This window comes from Notolepis coatsorum (assembly GCF_963971535.1).
Source record: "Notolepis coatsorum genome assembly, chromosome: 1".
In the NCBI taxonomy this organism is placed as follows: domain Eukaryota; kingdom Metazoa; phylum Chordata; class Actinopteri; order Aulopiformes; family Paralepididae; genus Notolepis; species Notolepis coatsorum.
Window position 1 is genome coordinate 144,305,237 of NC_140165.1, and position 21,902 is coordinate 144,327,138.

The following is a 21,902-nucleotide window of genomic DNA, read 5'->3' on the forward strand; positions in this document are numbered from 1 at the left end:
TCATGTTAATATGTGATTTAATGATGTAATATTTTGAAGAGTAGAGACAGTGTGATTAATTTACTATGATTGAAAATCAATTTAGACGAAGACGTACAAAGAAGTAATTATCACAATTAGCGATTTTTTTTGTCTGGTAAAAAATCTATTTGGCTGGTAAAAAAAATCAGATACCAGCCAGTTGGCTGGTAAGCCAAAAAGTTAGTTTCCTCCCCTGGTCATAGACCTGTTCATATAACCTGAACGCCTGAGTAAACAAAATAGGTTACCCAATTTACGAGTAGCCTAATGTTTTTGGTGTTACATTATGTAACGCCAGTCGGCAACCGAACGTAGCAATAAAATGGGATGCAGGGACCGCTGAGGATTATACTAGGATAGTCCAGCAAAGTTACGTCCTGTTCACCAATCTCACAATATTCGCTAACGTTAGACAGATGAAATACAGCCTTCCATCTAAAAACATAACAGAACTTACCACGGTCATGGTTGCCAGTGTTTCACTTTCTCCTCTCTGTGCGATGCCGATGGATGGGATGGCCATATCCTTCAGAAAACGTCTGGAGCCCGTTCATAATAGTCATCTTGTGCAAAATGCTCCGAGCAAACACGATGCTTCTTGATTATTTCTATTGGTGTGTTGGAATCTATGTTCAGAGAAAGTAGCCATAGCTTCAACCGGTCCGGATCTTTAGTCGCTAGGTACTACGTAACTTAGTCACATGTCATTGGTTTGATTGACAGAAGTTACAACAGGGCTTTTGAGGTGATTAAATCACTGTGCAGAGGCAGCAGTGGTTCGGCAAAAAAAAAAATCTGAATATATATCTGCTTAGAAAATGAAAATCTTATTTCTCCATGTGGTAAATACACGGGTCACAACATGTTTACAGGAACGTTTTGGAGTGTATTTCGTGACTGTTGGGAACTAGGCTACACTGGCACACCTACTTCCAGTGAATGAAGCTAAGCTAAGCTAGGCTAACGTGCGGCTGTTCCCTAAGCCTAATGCATGCACAGAGAAGAAAAGAGTATGCATCTGCTTGTTTAACTCCAGGGTAGATGGCAAATAAGCAAATTTCCCAAAAAGTTGCCGTGTTCCTTTAACTCGTTCAGCGCCGGAGGCCTAGAGCATCTTAGTTCCTACTGCGCCACCACTCTAAGAGATAGGGCTGCGTGGCGGTGTTTGCAGGGCTATATCTATATTCTAGGGATGCACCGAATGGGAAATTCTTGGCCGAAACCGAATACCGAAAATAGGAAACAGTTGGCCGGAAACCGAATGCAGAAAATGATTAATATAAATTAGTGCTGTCAGGCGATTAAAAAAATGAATCTAATTAATTACAGGATTTTAATCTCATAACCATTTTATGCCTGATATTCTATATTCTATAATCATATTTCAAATTGCATGTGTCCAGATGGCAGAATTCATTACTGTATCTACAAAACCTTCTCTTTAATCATCTTCCATCTATTAATTTGCTTAGATTTTTCAGGTCTGGTAAATTTTTAGCATGGTGTTATTCACAGTTAAAGATAAACAATTTTTTATTGATATTCTAATTTGGTTCATTAGTCAAGTGCATTTTCTTTTCTCTGTAGGATAACTACAACAAAGTGCATTCAGAACAAAGCCAATGTGCTTTAAAACTGCATAAAGATCTGCACACACGAGAGGGAGAATAGCTTATAGCAGACTTAATGATGTTACTGTAGTGGTTACTGAGTCATGGAAGGACTGTTGTATTTACTACATCTCCTGTGACTCTTAGCGGGGGATGACGTAGCTTAAGAGAGACTAGTGAAAGAGGAATGGAAGCGTTGTTAGCTAGCTTAACGCTAACGTTAGTTAAAAAGGTTTTTAACCGCGACAGGCATATAGTAATGGCGAGGATATAAAGCATGTTAAAGACTCATTTATTGGATGCGTTGCTTGCGGAGTTTACATAGAAACAGCTTGACTCCCAAGACGAGGAGTTATCACAGGCTGTAGAACGCAGGAAGAGCTGCCAAGCTGCTCATGTTACACGTTGCACATGCTATGTCTGTAGCCGCGTTTTGATTACGTCATCACAACAACGCGTTAGGTTACGAACGTAACCCTGTTAGTTGACATTCAGTGATATATTTTCGGTGGCCAAATATTCGGTGCATCCCTACTATATTCTATATTATAGCTATGGATACAATACTATGGCTCATTTGACATCAACTATCCATCGTTCAATATGTGAAAAAGAATACATTTGTTCATGTATGCGTTCGCGTGTTATACCGTCCGTGGTGAATATAAGTATAGTTTCAGAGTGATCCTAGCTAATTCCATAAAACGGCGCTATGGAGGAATACGTGAATTTTACTAAAATCGTTGGCGTTGCTCACCTGGACACGCTACTATTTCCAAATCAAATGTATATAATTGGTATTATGTTTCATCATGAATGCATGAAAGGGGGGGGGGGGTAATTTTTGTATGCTTTGATCGTCGCAACGATCAATGTGAAATCATGGTTGGATCAAAGCAGGATTGGTGTCATATAGTCTTTACCTTCACTAGGAGGTACCCCAAAAAGAATATTCCAATTGTCTGATCGCGATTTCCAGTATTGGTGTCCATCGTGTCGCCAACAACACATGCATCGGGGCCATTGGACGCGTTCCAATGCCATCGAGTGAACCGCTGGACTCGCCTGACCAAAAAAACTGCGCCCGGAGACATTTGAATGTAACGGTGTGTGGAAAAAAATGTTTAGAAGGGTTGGCGATACTGCCACTACCTGGAATGTGGTCTGTATTGCACTCTAGCGATCTCAGAGTGGTTCCCTATGGTAACTCTGAGGTCCGTGTGAGAGAAATCAATACATACAATACAATACAAACATTGAATAAAAGAAATAACGATGAAAACCCGACTATACTCGGGTCTGGCGCTGAACGGTTGGCGAGTTAACCCGACTATTCTCGGGTCTGGCGCTGATTGAGTTAAAGATAATGAAATGATGTAGGTCAAAAGTATGATTGCCCTAATACGTTGGAATTCATTATCATTTTACCTATTCTTTTGAATGAAAGTAAGCGAGCTTTCACATCTAAGTTTGTTTGAAATGTTTTTTTATTGGTTCACTTATGCTTCACATTGCCAAATGACAAACAAACCAAACTTTCAAAGGCATGTGGTCACCCTAAATGAAATGAAATAAGCCATACTATAATGAGCAGTAGTTACTCATTACTTTTGATACCCATCACCACAGGCGGAGAGTTTCCACTGTGGGATTCCAGCTGGAGGGAGGCTGATAATGCATCATGTGCTTCTAATAAACTGCCAGATTACCCTTGAGCAAGGCACTGACTGATTAAGCCCCTAACTGTACCAGAGGCACTGCACTTTGGCTGATCCCGCACTTGTGTGTGTGTGTTCAGAGTATGTGGAAAATACTGTTTCTGTGCAAAGGGATGATAAAGGAAAACAAAGATTCCTCTTCCTATTTAATGACTTATCATCCCTTCCTCCCAGGACCGTCCCACTGTAGAGGCGGCTTAGCCTTTAATCTGCCCCCTGCCTCCCCACGTGGCGACATCCCCATAAATACAAACTGGTGCGAGTGGGAGTCACACGACTCTCTGACCCCCACCCCCACCTCCCCTGTCGGCATGGCAACCTCGGAGGAATGTATGTGTGAAACACTACCTCCTCCACTGCACTCCACCCGTCTCCACCCTCCTCAGTAGAGCCAACGGTAACACTTTACGCTGCACAGTCGGTGTCTTGTCTGCTTATAGTCCTTCCTTCACAGCCAAGCTCTTTCCTCCATGAATACCTTCCTTCCTCCTGGCGGATGGTTTATCCTCTGTCCTTCCCTCTGCAGGAGGCTGTGTAGCACATTGTGCCAAGAGGAAGTGTGTCACTCATACACTACAGCCTGCACAGGAAATGTCCTCACAAAGACCACCTGTGTATTTGAATATATACATATATTGGTTTTCTCTTTTAATTATAACATGCCAAAAGTATGGCCTAGTTCTATACTGTCGGAGAGATTAGTCCACTGAAAGTTCATTGTCTCTGTTGCTTCTATGGTATTATGGTTAAAGTGTATTACCAAGTCAATGTGATTACTCTCTGGGCGCCTCTGACTTCTGGCGGAGACTAAAGCCAGTGTGTTTCGTTTGTTCCCCAGGTTGCCGGTACAAAGGCTGGAGTGGTGCGCTTCCTTGGGGAAACGGATTTCGCTAAAGGCGAGTGGTGCGGTGTGGAATTGGATGAGCCCTTAGGAAAGAACGATGGGGCAGTGGCAGGAACGAGGTATGAGTTTAGAGAATAATTGTACTCTTCTGAACAGCATTCACAAAGTGAAAAGGTGTTGTGTGTCATGAATGTGTCATATAACATGTGTTTGTTCTCCATCACGTCTCCCCAGATACTTCCAGTGCCAGCCCCAGTATGGCCTGTTCGCTCCGGTGCACAAGGTCACGCGCATCGGCTTCCCCTCCACGACGCCGGCCAAAGCCAAGACCACCGTTCGCAAGGTAGTGGCCACGCCGTCGGGTTTGAAGCGCAGCCCCAGTGCCTCTTCCATCAGCTCAGTAGGCTCGGTGACGTCCTCGGTCAGCGCCAAACCCAGCCGCACAGGCCTGGTGAGACACACACGCACAGCACAGTTACACAGACGTCAAACATTGTGTCAAAAACAACAGAGGAGTCTTTTTGTGCTGCTGCTAATGACAAGTCTGAACCTGGCCAGTAAGACCCATGGAACGTATGCAAGCTAGCTCCATAGGGTGTGAAAGCGGTGCATTGAGAAATAAACTTAAAATAACTTGCCGGCTAAAATAATCATCAGTAAAGTCAATTTGACGTGCCATGGTGATGTGATGGTGTCTGGTCTTTCATGCCGGGGGGAATTCCTGGCCCTGTAATCACATTAAAGTGTGAAAAAGGCGAGTTTGTGCCCCTGTAATCAGTGTCAGGAATTTATTGAGGCATGAGAGACGAGACACTATCACATCACCATGGTTTATTGACGACCATTTTCGCCAGCAAGCTATTTGTTTATTTCTCAATGTGCTGCTTTCAGACTCAATGGAGAGTTAGCTTGGTATGTTCCATGGGTCTGATGTGTCAAGCTAGTCTGAACCTGGCTTGCCCTCTGCCCCCAACCCCCCCCCCCCCCCCCCCCCCCTCACAGCTAACGGAGACGTCATCGCGGTACAATCGGAAGATCTCGGGCACCACGGCTCTCCAGGAGGCGCTGAAGGAGAAGCAGCAACACATCGAGCAGCTGCTGGCAGAGAGGGACATGGAGCGGGGAGAGGTGGCCAAGGCCACCAGCCATGTAGGGGAGGTGGAGCAAGAGCTGAACCTGCTGCGGGACGATCGTGAGCAGGTCGGCTTCCACTCACAAGCCAGTGGCATGATTATCACTCTGCAGAAAAGAACCTTTTCAGTAGGGGGCTCCCCGACGTACCTGGCCAAATTCCCAATCAGGTCTCTGACATCAAGGCCACCTAATCATCCCTTCCTCTTAATTGGCTGATATCAATCCCTGTCTCCTGAGCTGTTCAGCCATTGTGTAGTGTGATGGGTGCCAGTGTATGGTAGCCATTGAGCCTGTGTAGCCCAAGGTTGGGTGCTACCAGTGGTGGTGAAGGAGGCAATTTCCACCCTACATTGTAAAGCACTTTGAGTGTCTAGAAAAGCGCTATATAAATGCAAGTAATTATTATTAATTATTTTTGAATTTCAGTTGGTCCCTTTTCTCCACAAACACTTCACCACACATTGGAAGACAATGTAAAATTATCCCTCAGTTCGCCTAAAATGTGGCATGTTAGCAGTTCTAGAATTCCTCATTTGAAACCATAGGACAAAGCTTGGAGCTAGCTGTGTGCTTTTGATTTCAATGAGGAATAGGGATGTCCCGATCCGATCACGTGATCGGGATCGGGGCCGAATACGTGATTTTCCGAAGATCGGGATCGGCAAAAATAAATAAATAAAAAAATTTTATTATTAACTTTTTTTTTAATTCAACAAACATGACCATGTTCACGTCTTAAACTCATACTGAGGCCTTAGTTTTGGTTTTAAATTGCATATCATCATTCATTTATTTATTGTCACACAGAGCAGAAGAATTTTGCCAAAACAAACCAATAGTATCCAGCTGCAGAACGGCAGACCATACAAATTTATATATTTTTTTATTTTTTATTTTTTAATCCCAATTTCTCACATTACATTCACCCTGAATGTTGACGTTATCCAGGTGAAAAGTTAACTTCATTCAAGCGAGGCATTGCAATCCTTGACATAAATAATTTGATGTATAATTAAATCAAAGGAAATGCGTTTGGGTCTGAGAGTGTGGCTGGTCTGCCGTTCTGCAGCTGGATACTATTGGTTTGTTTTGGCAAAATTCTTCTGCTCTGTGTGACAATAAATAAATGAATGATGATATGCAATTTAAAACCAAAACTAAGGCCTCAGTATGAGTTTAAGACGTGAACATGGTCATGTTTGTTGAAGAAAAAAAAAATAATAATTTTTTTTGATCGGATCGGGAAATATCGGTATCGGTAGATACTCAAAATCACATGATCGGGATCGGATCGGGAGCAAAAAAACGTGATCGGCACATCCCTAATGAGGAATGCTAACCGTGATAACATGGCATGAATATGTCATTGCCATAATATGTCACTTGTATTATCTCGACCGTTACTGCATCTCAACTTCCTCGTCTGATGAATATATCTCTATGTATATCCTGAAGATGGAGGCCAAGATGGATCAGTTACGTGGCTTGGTGGAGGCTGCAGACAAAGACAAGATGGAGCTACTCAATCAGCTGGAGGAAGAGAGGAGGTAAGGTTTCTCAGAGGGGCAGCGAGACAGGATACTTTGGACTATAGATTGTGCCTATATATATATATTATGTATGGTATATCAAAATCAGAAAAGTCTTTATTGCCAAGTAAGCTTGCACATACAAGGAATTTGTCTTGGGTCATTTGGTGCATCAACATTAACACTTTCTTCGCCAGGCTTATGTACATCATTATACCATCCTCTGCCAGCTCTATTTGTCTATGGAGAAGTTCCCCTTCTTTGCAGGGCTATAACTTTTTAAATTGTATTGCTAAATTGACATTACTATGGCCCATTCAACATCAAGTATCTATTGTTCAGGGTGTAGCAACGTTATACTTTTTCATTCACATATTCATACTAAAATACGGTCTAAAGTATAAATATGTTTTTATCGTTTTCTGCAGCTTTCTGCAGAACGTGATTTATAGCCCTAAATGCATTATATTGATGATTGTATACAGTTTAATAGCGATCGGCGCGAGATAAAAAATGTCAAATGGACGTGCTTCTAGAAGCTACTACTACTGTTGACCGGATGGGGGGGGGGGGGTCGTTTATAATTCCGTGGCCAACGTTCGATGATTCATCTAGTGTGGGTGATATGATCATTAGAGCAGTTTGTATCGAACACGGTAAAAAAAAACGCTGAAACTCACCCCAGTCTCCTCGGGCCGTTGGGCAATGAGCGTGGAGCAAACGGATTCCTATTATGGGATGTTGAAATATGCGATCCATCTCCAGGTTGTATAATAGTATATACGTCCAAATCATGTTGTTTATCGAGTTATTGGTAACGGATTGCTATCCATTGTGTCTAGTTTGAGTCCCGGGACCTATAGCGAGTGATCGGACCGAATTGGGATGAGCACCAGTTTCCGTTTCCCGGTTTGGGCGATCCGCCGATCGGCCACCAGATGGCACTCTTGAACCGTTGGAGAGTTGAGAGGGGATCAACAGTAGATCTCAAGTCTCCGCGGGAGAAATATGATTGCGATCACAGATTTTTGAAATATTGATTTCAATGAAGTGTTACGGCGTCATTGGCAGAATTAGCATGGCGGGGAATGACTAGTTTTAACACTTTCAGTGCCAGCCATAACGTTGATTAATGTCCTTGAGTGCCAGCATCCACTTCAATGATAGCGTTAAAAACGCATAATCTATGTTTTAAATTATGGCTATGTGTCTAATCTGCCCGTCGCTTATCAATGACTTGTTTGCAGTCAACATTGTCGAAACGGATTGTTTTTTAATCGGTTCATATCCTTTTTATATCATTTTGAAAAGCTATCATTTTCTCGAAAATTTCTGGAAAATAGAAAGATTCCCTCATAAACGGCATTTATTGGAATATTCTCGAATACACGTCATTTGTCGGCCTATTTATCGTTTTCAAATAAACGCTAGATTATCGATAGTATATGTATACTTATGCACGCTATAGAAGCGAGCTGAGAAATCTATTCTCATTTCCTCAACAGCACACACATACCGGTATACACATACGGGACACGCTGTTATCTCAGTGAAGACAGCTCTGATTATCCTAAAACTGGTAACATAGACTCCTTACCTTAGATCAGATGTTCTCCAAAAAGATTTTTTTTTTATCCACTTTTTCTCCCATTTTCTATATTTTTCTCCCATCCCAATTCCGTATCATCCAATTCAACCCTCCCCTGTCACGGACGCTGTTTCTTGCCTCCCACAAGCCGGCTGCAATGTGGACTAAGTCATACATAGCACAAGTCCCCTCCGGTACTTGAGGTAACAGCAGTCGCATCTTTTCACCTGCGCAGCTCGATCTCTCAGTGGCGAGGAGTAACGCGTGGGAGGCTCACGCTGCCCCCGACACTTCCTGATTTTACTGCGCAGGCGCACCAACCGACCTGTAGGAGTCGCTGTCCACAACGCCCGATCCCCACCCATCAGTTTCCCACCCCCAGGGCCTAATACGGTCAATGTGTATTAGTACGGACGACCAGCTAAACTGAAAGCAAATGTGGAGCGCTGGGCTCGAACTGACGAGCCCAGCGTCTCCAGCATTTCGTGGCGAGCGCCTTGCCCACTACACCACGTAGCCGCCCTATGTTCTCCAAAAAGATTATTCCCATTCCTGATCGCCATTCCAAATATCTATCCCGTTTATTGATTGATTATTGGCTGCTGTAAATATATATTCCAGGCTGCTTTCCATCTTGCGATCACTTCCCTCGTCATCAGATCCCTCGCCAGCATAGTGGAGCGAGGAGGCTCCCCCTCCACAGATCCACCAGTATAATCGAATGGCCTGCAGTTACACAGGGATAGACGATAGGGGGCGGTATTTTCCCATCGGAGCTCCTAGAGGGGCTGCTGTACCAACGGGACACTCGGTTGATGAAATAATGAATTCAGATCGCTAATAAAAAAATCAAACGACAATTTGCGTCGTCGGCACTCAACAGGGGGCATGAAAAGACGACATAACACGTTGCTGGCACTCAAGTGTTAACAGACCATATCAACACTCGCTATCAAAACTATTTTAAATTAAAGTAGAATAGAATTAAATGGAATATATAAACTAAATTAGAATAAAAATAGGATATAATATAGGACAAGGCTGTACGGTTTTGTGCAGGATTGTCATAGAATATATACACTTAATTAGAATAAAAACCCAGTGTAATAGAATATATAACAGAACTGTGCAGTATTGTGCAAAACATATGAACTGTCACGTTCAGATGCTCACAGTTGAGTACCGTATATGTGCAAATATAACAGTCCAGTAAGTGTGTGTTATTGTAACATATAGTGTCTATGCAGTGTTTCCCCTAGGATTTTTTTCAGGGGGGGTGGTAGGCACCCCCAAAACTACTAGTGTTGTCGCGGGGCGCGCGTGTCACGGATACGTGGTGTCAACAGTGTCGTCATAGACGCGCGCAGTAAAGTTTAAATATCAACATTATCTGGCCATCCTCAGTAAATATCAAACTGTCCAAAGACCAGAGTAGGGACGAGCACACACACACACACACACACACACACACACACACACACACACACACACACACACACACACACACACACACACACACACACACACACACACACACACACACACACACACACACACACACACACAGAGAGAAAGGGAGAATGGCTTATATGAGCTATCCAGTTCATATATCAACTTATACTATGTTCATTTTTATATAATTTAGCTAGCTCGCCAACGTTACTGTGATTAAAGCGAACACATTTTTATTTATTTATTTTGGCGCCGCCCCGCCAAAGCAATGGTAGGGGAAACACTGCTATGGGGACAGGAGATGAGTCAGTGGGGGTCCTGAGCCATGTTGATGAGGCCCACTGCAGAGGGGTTGAAGCTGTTCTTATATATATATATATGATCTACTTTTTCTCCTTTTTCTGTGATTTTTCTCCCATCCAAATTTACCTCTCGTGCCAATTCTCCCTCCCCTGCCCTGATCGTTGCTCGCATGTGCCCCCCACTGGCCGGTCGTAGGGAGGATAGAAGCCTTGCATCACATGTCTCCTCCGATACATGTGGAGGCAGCCAGTCACATCTTTTCACCTGCCAGCGCGGACTCTCATTTGGCGAGGTGTAACGTGTGGGAGGCTCACACTGCCCCCGCCATTTTCCTGTCTTTTGCTGTGCAGGCACCCTGACCGACCTATAGGAGTCGCTGTTTACAACGATCATACTACCACCCATCGACTTCCTCTCGCTGGCTCTGCCAATTGAGTCCGTATGACGGCCGGCCCAAGCTGGAGGCAACGCTGACAGCCGGATTCGATACCGGTGTCTCTTGCGTTGGTGACGAGTGCAATGTCCACTGCCCAGCCGCCTATATGACTTGTTTCTTGAAGTGTTGTACATTAGTAGATGAAAGGGTTCGGGATCAATGTTGCCCCTCATTATGGCAGTTTAGAGATTGTTATTTCAAAGCTACAGTAAGATTTTCCTCTCTTTTAATAGGAGGGTGGAGGACCTTCAGTTCCGTGTGGAAGAAGCCTGCATTACCAAAGGAGACTTGGAGGTAAATACACACAACACCCCAGCGGTTAGCAAGGCATGGACGTTTCATTTAACAGACTTACTGTACTAGGTTTTGGCTCAGTGTCTTTCCGCGCTGAACCATTGACTGGCGTTGAAATGCGAAGGCTTTTGTGAAAGTGATTTAGAAGATGCATTTAATTCTAACGAGTAGACTAAGTGAAGGACTCCATGTATCTAGCTATTAGATTGACTATAAAACCCCTGGGCCCTCATTTATCAACGTTGCGTACGCACAGATATGTGCGTAACCCCTGCGTACGATCATTTCTAAGCAAAGTGTGGGACTTATCAATTTGAACTTGTGCTTGACTTTGTGCGTATATCTATGCACAGCTCGGAGCATGCATACCGGTAGAATATGAAGACTACAACGCTGAAATAAGCTTCTGTGCATTAGTTTCAACACTGGCGTGTTCTGTATGAACCATAATTCATTATAGTTCATTGTAAAATAGCAACAGTAGTGTAATTATGGTCAAAACCCTATAAATAGCATTTGGAATAATAGGTCTTTCTCTCCGAATGAATCCAGCATGGTTTATATATAGCATTATCGGAATATACGGGGTGTACTGACTGACTGCGCTCCGTAACTCAACTCGTTATTATTTTGCGCACAGACCGCAGAAACATGGGAACGTTTTGATTATATTTAAAAGGCTTTGCCATAACGTTAAACGAAACAAGTGGAATTTCGAAGCTGTAAGCAGAGTACAAGTCATATGAACACCCACGATATAGTGTTCTTCCCCCTTCCTACTGTATAAGAAAGAATAAAAAACGCATTGCAACGAGAACGGAGGTTATTTGTTGAGTTTGTGTATTACAAAACCCTTGCAATAAATGTGTCTTAAATGAATGAAAAGCATACATGCTCTGGATACAGAGCATATATCGTGTGGGTGATATGACTTGTATTCTGCTTACAGAATTCCACGTATTTAGTTTTACAATGTCAAAGCCTTTTAATATAAATCAAAACGTTCCTGTATTTCTGCAATCTATGCGCAAAATAATAACGTTGAGTTCTAACAAATAACGTATTACATGCTCGGTAGGCTGATAGAGTAAACTATGATATGAATAGGAATATATGATATAAGGTATACTGGTCCGTCCGCGAGGATAGCGAGGAGTCGGATAGCCATTAAATGCCATTTGAGAATATAGGCTATTAATGCAAAGCGACGGCCTATAGCCTATACATATTATTTAATGTTTTCATAAGCGTAAAGATACAACAGCTAGATTAATGATCAAGTTAGTTTACTGTGCAGGGTTCGCAGGGCTGTGATATGTGCTATTATATATGCGCAAGTTACTGTTGCATAATGTAGGCTATGGCTGCTATTATATGTAATTCATATAGGCTACCTAATACCGACAACAAAATAGATGCCTCTACAAATCATATTATAGCCAATCGTACACAACTAATAAAGGCATTCATATTCCAGCATGGTTATAATGACACACCAACGCCAAACAGTGGTCAACGAACGGTCTTTATTAGTATTTTGAGCTGTCCAGGCAGAATTGCAACAATGGTCTTAGGGAGCCGTTGATATCTGACATCACCATGTACAAGTCAGCCTTTTATTTATCCCATAACACGGGTTGTGTCTTCTTGGTTAGACAGCGCGTCCGTGAACAATCTCTCGTGAAGTTTCTCATAGTTCGCTCGGGTCAGTCCATTATTGCACATCCCATGGGGGGTGTTTCATTACCATATATGGATAATCATGCACGAGCATTGACGGTAGAACAAAGGGGTATTTATCAACACGGAGGAGCGTAGGACCCGTGTACGCGCGGTTGATAAATCCCAATATTTCTGTGCGTACACACATTCTAAATTCTGTGCTTACGTATGAAAATGGAACACTTTCTAAGAATTGTTGATAAATAAGGGCCCTGGTCTATTGTGGTCTCGACTTACATGAGGTTGACTAGTGTCCTTGCCAGCCACAGATGAGTATGGAAAGGACTGAAGTACTTGCATCCTCTGCGGCTTGTGTACGCAGTAGATCTTGCCCTGCCCATAGTATCATTACACTTGTTTTGCATGGGTGGATTGAGTCTGTCTTTGTCCTGCATTAAAATGATACCGCTAACCGAAACCGCATTCTCTCCATCGTGCTGAGAGGCTCTTGCAGTGATGACAAGGTTATTTCTCCCCCATGGAGCAAGGTTGTGCCAAAACTGATGGCCTTCTGATATCCATGAGGTCAAAAAGCCTCTTATTTCACAAGGCATCTTTATATTATTGCAGTTGGGGGTTAAGAACAAAGCCCTGAGAGGAAACATTGGGTTAATGTTTGAATACTTGCTGGCAAGAGAATATGAATTTTGCCCAGTATAGACGCTGCTAGATCATGTTGTTTCTATTAGATCTCATCATCAAGGAAGAACGGCCTACATACTGTATCTACTTTTTTCTGTGACAAAACTATTCCACGAATAAAGTCTCTCTGAAGGCTATCATTTGTTCTTTTGTCTCTGATTATTCGTGTCCCCAGCCCCATGTTTGTGTATGAATTGATGCATCATAGACCGGTGGACACATGTCTGTATAAATGTCTGATTTAAAGGATTTATCTTATTTACTCCACAGTGCTGCACCAATCAGGGGAGCATCACCCCATTTATCCTGAAGGCAGCCCTCCTCCCTCCTCAAAATTTATCTTTAGAAATGAGCGCTACAGGGTTAGAATACCCCTTTTATCTTCCTTTTGATTGTATACTAACCGTCTGTTTTTTATCACTTACTATCCAGCAACAAGTGTATTAAACACATGCATGCAGCTTAAAATACACCACAAAAAAAAAGAGAACCTGAAACGAAGCAAATTATTTCTATGGATTTCAAACTGTTGAAGGTGTTGCTACTGATTGTGTTGCTATAACAACCACAGTACCTCCTCTACTCATGTGATGATCATGTGATGTTGCTGCTTCTCTCTCCTTCTCCTCCTCCTCTTGTCCGTCATTGTATGGCCCAGTGCTCAGCATGGAACCACTGGAGATGCTGCCCCTCATTTCACAGCCTAGTCACACGGCCTGACACGCCCCCCCTCCCCCCTCTTAGCGATTAAAGGGGAAATGCCACATAGTAAGGAGGTTAGTCGTATGTCACTCACTTCTGTGGCCCCCTAGTATGAACAAATACTACTATATATGAACTACCCAAAGCTAGAAACCAAAGAACTAAACATCTTTAATTTATTACGTTATACCAAACAACCAACGGAGACAAATTTAGTGTCTGCACACATAATACAGTAAGTTGTACTAGATCACAACTAATACACGGTAGAGTTTATCTGGATGTACAGCAGTCCTCGACCATAAAGTATGCCCTGATCCCCAGAAATGATTGCTGGACACTGTCATTATCTTCTCCATCTTGTCTTAATTCATTCTCTTCAAAGTGCTTTCATCAGTGTGACATCACATTAGTTTCAGTGCAAACTCTTATCTCATGTTTCTAGCTATGGGAAACTCTTTTTACACACAAAGTTGTCTTAGGGCACAGGAAAAACATCCTCTCGTGAGCCGTCTATACTATTTTTACACACATAGTTGTCTTAGGGCACAGGAAAAACATCCTCTCTGAGCTGTCTATACTCTTTTTATACACATAGTTGTCTTGGGGCACAGGAAAAACATACAAAGTTGAAATTCAGTGGTAAAGTATTTCCCTGTTTGGAATGAAACTAAAAGTAAACATACTGCACCTAGTATCTGGTAAGAATAGGGGCACTAAATAGTAGAGGCAATTGGAACCAGAGCCATCATTTAGACCATATTTACACAACCTAAAGATAGGATAAGATAAGATATTCCTTTATTGATCCCCTTGGGGAAATTCAGGCATCATAGCAGCATGGGGGGGGGGGGAGTGGGGGGGGGGGGTACAGGTAGTAAACAACACAGTGTACAGGTAGTAAAAACAACACAGGCAGTGTAAACAATTTGGTCAATATGGTCAATATAATTTACTATCTGACTAGCTGAAGAAATATTCACATTATTCACAGTGTCACATAAGGTGCAGTATGCGTGAGGTAGTGTTATAATTTACTATCTACTGAGTATACATTATTCACAGTATCACGGTATCCACTGAAATATACATTATTCACAGTATCACAGTATCACAGTGTCCACATAAGGTGCAGTAAGCCTATGGGAGTGTTGTGTAGGTTGTCCTCCTTGGGTTCCTATAAGTCCCACCTGCATCATCTGGAGACTGTTAGGGAGTGACCAAGGAAGTGTTTATGTATTTATTTTACACCAATGTTGATTATGCTATTTTGGTGATCACTGGCCTTCTTACTCACATTGTACAGTATGTATTGTACCTGTAAACTGGCTTTTATCACCGCAACGAGAAAGCAATGTTGGTTTTGATAAAACCGTCTGGTCTTTGTTGGTTCCTGTGAACGCCAGCGTGTGAATACTAGTCGAGTAGCGTCATACTCGCTCTTCTGGTTACATCGGTTGAGAGGCCCTTTCACGTCATACCCAGATGTGGCGGTAATCTATATGGAAGAAAACGACAACACTGCTTTCTCATGATGTATGTGGTGATCTGCATTTTATTTTTATTCATTATTTGCTGGCTTGAAACTCATTTTCCAAAATGCATCCATAACATTTATATAACATTCATATCCTTTTGTTTTTCTCACCAGGTGTTATTTTGCATGGTTTTAACTGCTAAACGGCATCCATAAGCGTGCAGTACATGCCCTTCATATCCATAACACATCCCGTTTTCCCATTTTCCCTACCCGTCTCATTCCTCCCGCTAGTCCGACCCCCACCCCCCCAACACTCACAAAACATAATCACCCACCTCTGTCCTCTCTCCCTTCCCCCCTCTGTGTTGGGCTGGCATGTGATGGTGGCGCTGGTTGTGTTCTCTTCCTCTCCCCTTGTCTACTAACAGACGCAGACCAAACTGGAGCATGCCCACATTAAGGAGCTTGAGCAGAGCCTGCTCTTTGAAAAGACCAAAGCAGAGAAGCTCCAGAGAGAGTTAGAAGACACTAGGGTAATGGACTCTGCTCCGCCGTGGGGGGCTGCGTTTTTTGGGGGAAAAGAGGGGATGGGGGACAGGGGCAGGGTTCGTACAGGGTCCTTGAAGTTTTTAAAGTGCTTGATTTTTTTTTTACAAAAAAAAGTTCCTGGAATTACTTAAACAGCCCATTTTTTAACAAGGTGCTTAACAAGTCCTTGACATTTATTTGAAGTGTAACTAATTGTCGGAAATTGGTTTTAAGCCATATTGGATCTTTTCTATAAAAATGTTATCCTTTTTTAAATGCCCTTTTTTAAAATGAAAAATGTTGCTTGGAAAAGTACTTGAAAGTCATTGAATTTAACTGTCTATGGGGGGGGGAGGGGGTATAGGTTGGTAAGAGGGGTACACACAGAGTTTGCCAGTAACTGGAGCTTTATATAATATAGCTTTGCCAGTGATACATTTAGCTGCTGCTGCTTTTATAGTAAAAGTGAAAATGATATGGAGACACACTAAAAAAACATTATTTCATATTATTATTCTTTATTCCTGCCTGTGTAAATGGCATCCAACAGTAGGTTTGCAGCTTAGCTTCATAATTTGCAGCGTCGTCCACAGGACTCCTTCTCCACCCACCTCACTTGGAACATTGAGAATAACGACACTTGTTTCTGGGTTAGCCGAGCGCCCGTTCTCGTTACCTCACCCGTTTAACCCACAAGCTGCCCACAGACCTCACCCTGGCTGGTATCTGGGACCGCTGTAACCAGACAGACGGGCAGACATTCTCCCGTGTCCCTGGTCGTCCCCAGTTATCCTTTTGCTCCACTTCCCCTCAACCCTCCCGGCTCCATGTGGTCCTGCATTTATCTGTGGTCCCGGCCCGCCCTCCTGCAACCCAACCTGCTCCTCCTCGCTCTATGCTGCTTTGTGTTCCCCAGGGGTATCAGACACAGATGTAAGAGGTAGCAAGAGACATCGTAGGTCCTCCTCAAGGATTAGTTTCTACAGGTTTTTATTTTGACAATATGATCAAGAAGTAGTTTAATGGGTTGAAAGGTTCTCCAACCAAGGCAGTAAATATCAAGTGAGGAAAGAAATGCAATATATCCACACAGCATGATGAAACGCCAGCATAAACACCCCTTCAATGTTGGTGACTCTGCAAAGATGCGGGATGCTGTTTTGGCAATGATTATCACCACTACTCTTAATGATTTATAACTGGAAAAGTATCCCCAAACGCTGTTCTAGAATCCCTTGTATATATATGCTGAAACAGCATAGTATGTGGTTATGGAGGAGGCCATTGGCATGTGGCTGGTATCATTATCATGATGATCATTCCACTGAGTCACAACTTGATCACTCAGAATGGACCTCAAGCCCCTCCTATCTCTTTTTCCCCCTCACACCCAATTGGGTCTTATTCTAGCTATAATGGAGCAGCTCCAGATTTGAGATCTTGGCCAAATCACAGGTTCAAGTCTTAATTCCCTGGTTTCCAGCTTTGGGAGAGTTGTTCATGTTCAAAAATATTGATTGGAATGTCGTAGACATTATCAATGGATGGAATTAATCCTTAAATTGAATGATATTCCCCTTTCAACTGGATGTTTCCATAATTTTGTCTTTAGCTAGTATGTCCACAAGAGGTCAGTATAATACTTTGCATTGGTGTCAACAGTATACCCAGAGCCATTGATAAGAGTTTGGCCAGGTTTTACTTTGGCACTTTTATTTTTTTTTAGTTTTTATATATATATATATCGTAAGGGACCAGTTGGCCAAGCTTTATGAAGGACTTTGGTTCCTTTGTTCTGCAAGTTCACACTCGGGTGTGTTTTAAAGATTTAGATTTTCAAACGCACATCTTTGAGAAGTAGATTTTTCTTCCCGTAGGTGGCCACTGTGTCCGAGAGGTCCCGTATCATGGAGCTGGAGAGGGACCTCTCGCTGCGGACCAGAGAGGTAGCCGACGTGCGGCTGCGCCTCGAGTCCCAACAGGGTTCCCAAGGCCCGGACTCCTCTTCGCCTCTCCTGGATGAGATCAGCTCACTGAGGGCTCAGCTGGCCTCTCGGGAGGCTACGCTTCAGGAGGAGCTGGTCAAACACAAGGAGAGGCGGGAGGCTGAAGACAAGACCCACACAGAGGCCGTTGCCCAGCTTCAGGCCATGTCCGTCAGGCTCGCTGGTGACAACGAACAGTTCCAGATGCGCCTGAGCCAGGCGGAGAAGGTGAACGCAGACACCATTGAACTGTGGCGTTCTAAGCTCGACTCGGCCGTCGCCTCTCACCAGCAGGCCATGGAGGAGTTGAAGGTGTCCTTCAGCAAAGGGGCAGGTGCCCAGTCGGACGAGCTAGTGGAGGCCAAGAGCAATCTTGAGAGGATGACGGTGGAGCACAAGCTGATATGCGACTCCGGCGACAGATATGAGGCTGAAATCACAGCTCGCGCTCGGGAGACGGGGGTAGCGAGAGCACAGCTGTTGTCCATGACAGAGGAGAAGGAGCGAGTGGAGGAGACCCTGCGGTGCCGCATCGAGAGTGCTGAGGAGCAGCACCTGGTGGAGATGGAGGACGTGCTGGGGAAGCTGCACGCTGCAGAAGTCAAGCTGAAGGAGCTGGAGGAGAACGAGGTGCAGTTGGTTCAGCGGGCCCAGGACAAGGAGAGGGAAACCAAAGAGCAGATGACTGTGATGGAGGCTATGCGCTCCAAGGACACTCTCGGTAACCAGGAACTCCAGAACCTGAAGACTCAATTAGAGGAGGTCCAGAGTCTGGCCCAATCACAAGGTGTCAAGGTGGGTCCGGATACTCTTCCTCACGGTCTGTCATCCCAATCCATTGCTGTATCATTAATTTCTTTAATTCTTTTTAATTTTTGTTCAAATATGTTTATTTTCTTTTATATACACATAAAACATTAACATAAAAACAGACAGCCATACAGACTACAAGAAAACATCTCAGACACAGCTTTTCAAGTTATGTAATAAATTAATAGCAAGAGTGACATTTAAGGGGTCGCCTCCCGGCCAGTGACGGCATCAAGTAGACTAAAATAACCTCTGCAGCGACATAAAGCACCGATACAACAAGACCGTAGTGACCTACAGAGAGGTTAAGGGTAGTGTGGAAACCCACCAAGTACAGTGGCGGACAGCACAGGTCCAATATGAGATAAATATGGGTCCCAGATCTCATAGAAAGTGTCCAACTTTGAATGCAACATGCATGTGATGTGCTCACAGGGAATACAGTCCATAATAATATTATGCCACGATCTCTTCGATGGAACATCATCCTTGATCCAGAATAAAAGAATATTCTTCCTGGCAGCAAACGTTAGCAAGTTGAACAATCTCTTATGTTTGACATTAACAATTATTAACCTTCATTTCACTATGTCTTGTGTATGTATGTGACGATTAAACCTCTTGAATCTTGAATCTAACAATATGACCATCTGGGAGACCGAGTAGAAGACACATGGGATTCAATTATACAGGAACACCAAAAACATCAGAAAGTTCCCCTACAATATCAGACCAATAGCTCTGAAGCTTCACACAGGACCAAAAACAGTGAATGTAATTTCCTATCTTTATCTTGCATTTAAAGCAAAGTGGGGATGCACTGGTATCCATTTTACTTTTTAGAGCAGAGTTATATGTATGCGGTGTAATATTCTAAATTGAATAGATTTATTACGGTTACAAACAGATTTTCTTTTAGCATAGGTCCACATTTCCTGCCAGTCCTCATCATCGATAGAGATACCGAAGTTACATCCTTCTCCCAGGACTGCTTGGTAGCAAGGGAGAATAGAGATGAGTTGAGATTCAGTGTATTATAAAACATTTAAATTTGTTTTTTGGAAAGTTGTAGGAAGAGGACCCTGTCTATCTGTGAGGCAGAGCCATTGGTTAACAGTGAGGTGTCTTTAGTGATAAAACTGTCTGATTTGTAAATATTTGAATTTTCTGATTTTAGTAAGCCATAACGCTGCTGCAGCTGCACAAAGGACAGCAAGGTCTGGCCATCAAATAGATCTCCATGCTTGGTTATGCCCTGCATATGCCAAACCTTGAAGCCACCATCCATATGACCTGGCTTAAAGTCAGGGTTACCTACAAGAGGAGATGTTAATTTAGCTCGGCCCTCAACCTGACCGATAGACCTCCAGGCCTTGATTGAACATAGCGTGATGGGGTTCTAACAAACTTAAAATCTTTGATAAATAATCAATTCCAAAGAGGGGACATGGACTGTGAAGATTCGATGTCAAGCCAAATTGAAGACGGATCTGATTTTAAGCCAGCCAGCAAACACCCTAAGGTGTGCTGCTAGCTGATAATTAGGCAGATCCAAACCACCATCAATGCCAGCCATTTGTAGTTTGGCCATTTTCAAATGGCTTCTTCCCATTCCAGCTGAAAGAGCTTAGCCAGCCTTCCAGCACCTTGAACCTTATTTGTCAACAGTACAGGGATCATCTGCAGAGGATATAGCAATCTACGGAGAAGATTAATTTTAATAAGAGCTATCCTACCTAGCCAGGAGAGGGGTAAGGGGGGCCATCTATCTAAATCTGCCTTGAATAATTGATCAAAAGTGTCTCCATATCTTCTATGTGTCATGTACGAAGGTCTAAGGACCACACAGAATAATGACTGGAGCTGGCTGCACATGAGCAAAAGCAGCCTCTCTCAGTAAATGCTTTCAAAACAATGTCCCAGGTAGGTAAAAAAGACACAACACAAGACGTTTTCCAAATAGTAAATTATGTATTTAAATGGAGGTAGGGATTTAAACCTCCTCCATGGTGCACAGGGGAAAAGGTAAGGGAGGACAAACAAGATATACATATAATACAAACAAACACTAACCACACAACCACCTGCCACGTGGTTGGCAATCTGGGAAAAAAGAAAACCCCACTCTAACCATGTAGCTCACAGTGTAGGATGAATCTAAAATGGCCAACAATATACATACCCCACACAGGGTTTGGTCCACGCAGGCAGCACATAATCAATAGTCCATACACAGTGGCAATTGGTATAAACTAGCACAATGATAATCCCACACAATAGTGGCAAGCAGAGGCAACCTCACTCCACTTGGTCACTGGCAAAATGACACAGTGAGGCGCCCCGACGTGTGTGTCCTGTCAGCTACTTGTCCACCCGTCCCTCTCGAAGTGATTGCCCTCAGCTGTCACTCATTAGGCAATCAGCACTCTTCAGTGTAGGGACGGGCAGCACCTGACAGGAAGAGAAGAGACAGCATCAGCTCTCATGTTCACACACACACACATACAAAACATAACATAACACTAATTATACTAATCTGATGTTCACATGGTCTTCCAAATACAGTAATAATGATAATGACCAACCCACGTACGTCACATATGTCTTATGTCAGTTTTGTGTGGCATGTTCTAGGGCAAGCCCCAGCTCCCATTTAGCATTTTTTATTTAATTTATGTTTTTGTTAGGACTTTTGTTTACATCTTGTATTGTCTTTTCTCTTTTCTTTTCTTTTTTGTGTTTTTGCTTTCCCCTCTATGCCCATGGTATTGTTCTCCCATGACCTGTACTGTAGGTCAGTGAGTTGACCTCAGAGTTGGAGGGCCGACAGCAGGAGGTCCAGTCCTTAAAACAGAGTCTGACCTCTGTACAGCGGGACAAGGCCTCCCTGGAGCAGGGGCTAGGTGGCCTGGTGAGTCTCAGGAATTGACGTTGGTCTTGATGTGCCACATTGCCGAATTCCTAAGTGCTGGGGATTCCTTTTAAGTTTTATATAAAACTTTATTATAAAAAACATTTGATACATTTTGGTGTCATCGGGTAGTTCACCCTTTTTAACCCCTGGTTACCCGTCTGTAGTGAAAGGGTTAACCTTCTGTAGTGTG

The 21,902-nt window shown here is 43.2% G+C and overlaps 1 protein-coding gene across 3 annotated transcripts in view; it reads left to right on the forward strand.

Annotated features, from left to right (window-relative positions):
- The window catches only part of clip1a (CAP-GLY domain containing linker protein 1a), an 84,316-nt gene that overhangs the window by 35,062 nt on the left and 27,352 nt on the right, over positions 1-21,902 (forward strand). For 2 of the 3 annotated variants that reach the window (XM_084319710.1, XM_084319712.1), the window contains exons 4-11: positions 4,188-4,312; positions 4,428-4,644; positions 5,196-5,393; positions 6,783-6,874; positions 10,869-10,929; positions 15,904-16,008; positions 17,881-18,783; positions 21,593-21,709. In XM_084319710.1, coding sequence (XP_084175836.1) covers positions 4,188-4,312; positions 4,428-4,644; positions 5,196-5,393; positions 6,783-6,874; positions 10,869-10,929; positions 15,904-16,008; positions 17,881-18,783; positions 21,593-21,709 — 1,818 coding nt within the window. The remainder of the gene's footprint in view (positions 1-4,187; positions 4,313-4,427; positions 4,645-5,195; positions 5,394-6,782; positions 6,875-10,868; positions 10,930-15,903; positions 16,009-17,880; positions 18,784-21,592; positions 21,710-21,902) is intronic. The other variant, XM_084319711.1, reaches the window with a different exon arrangement.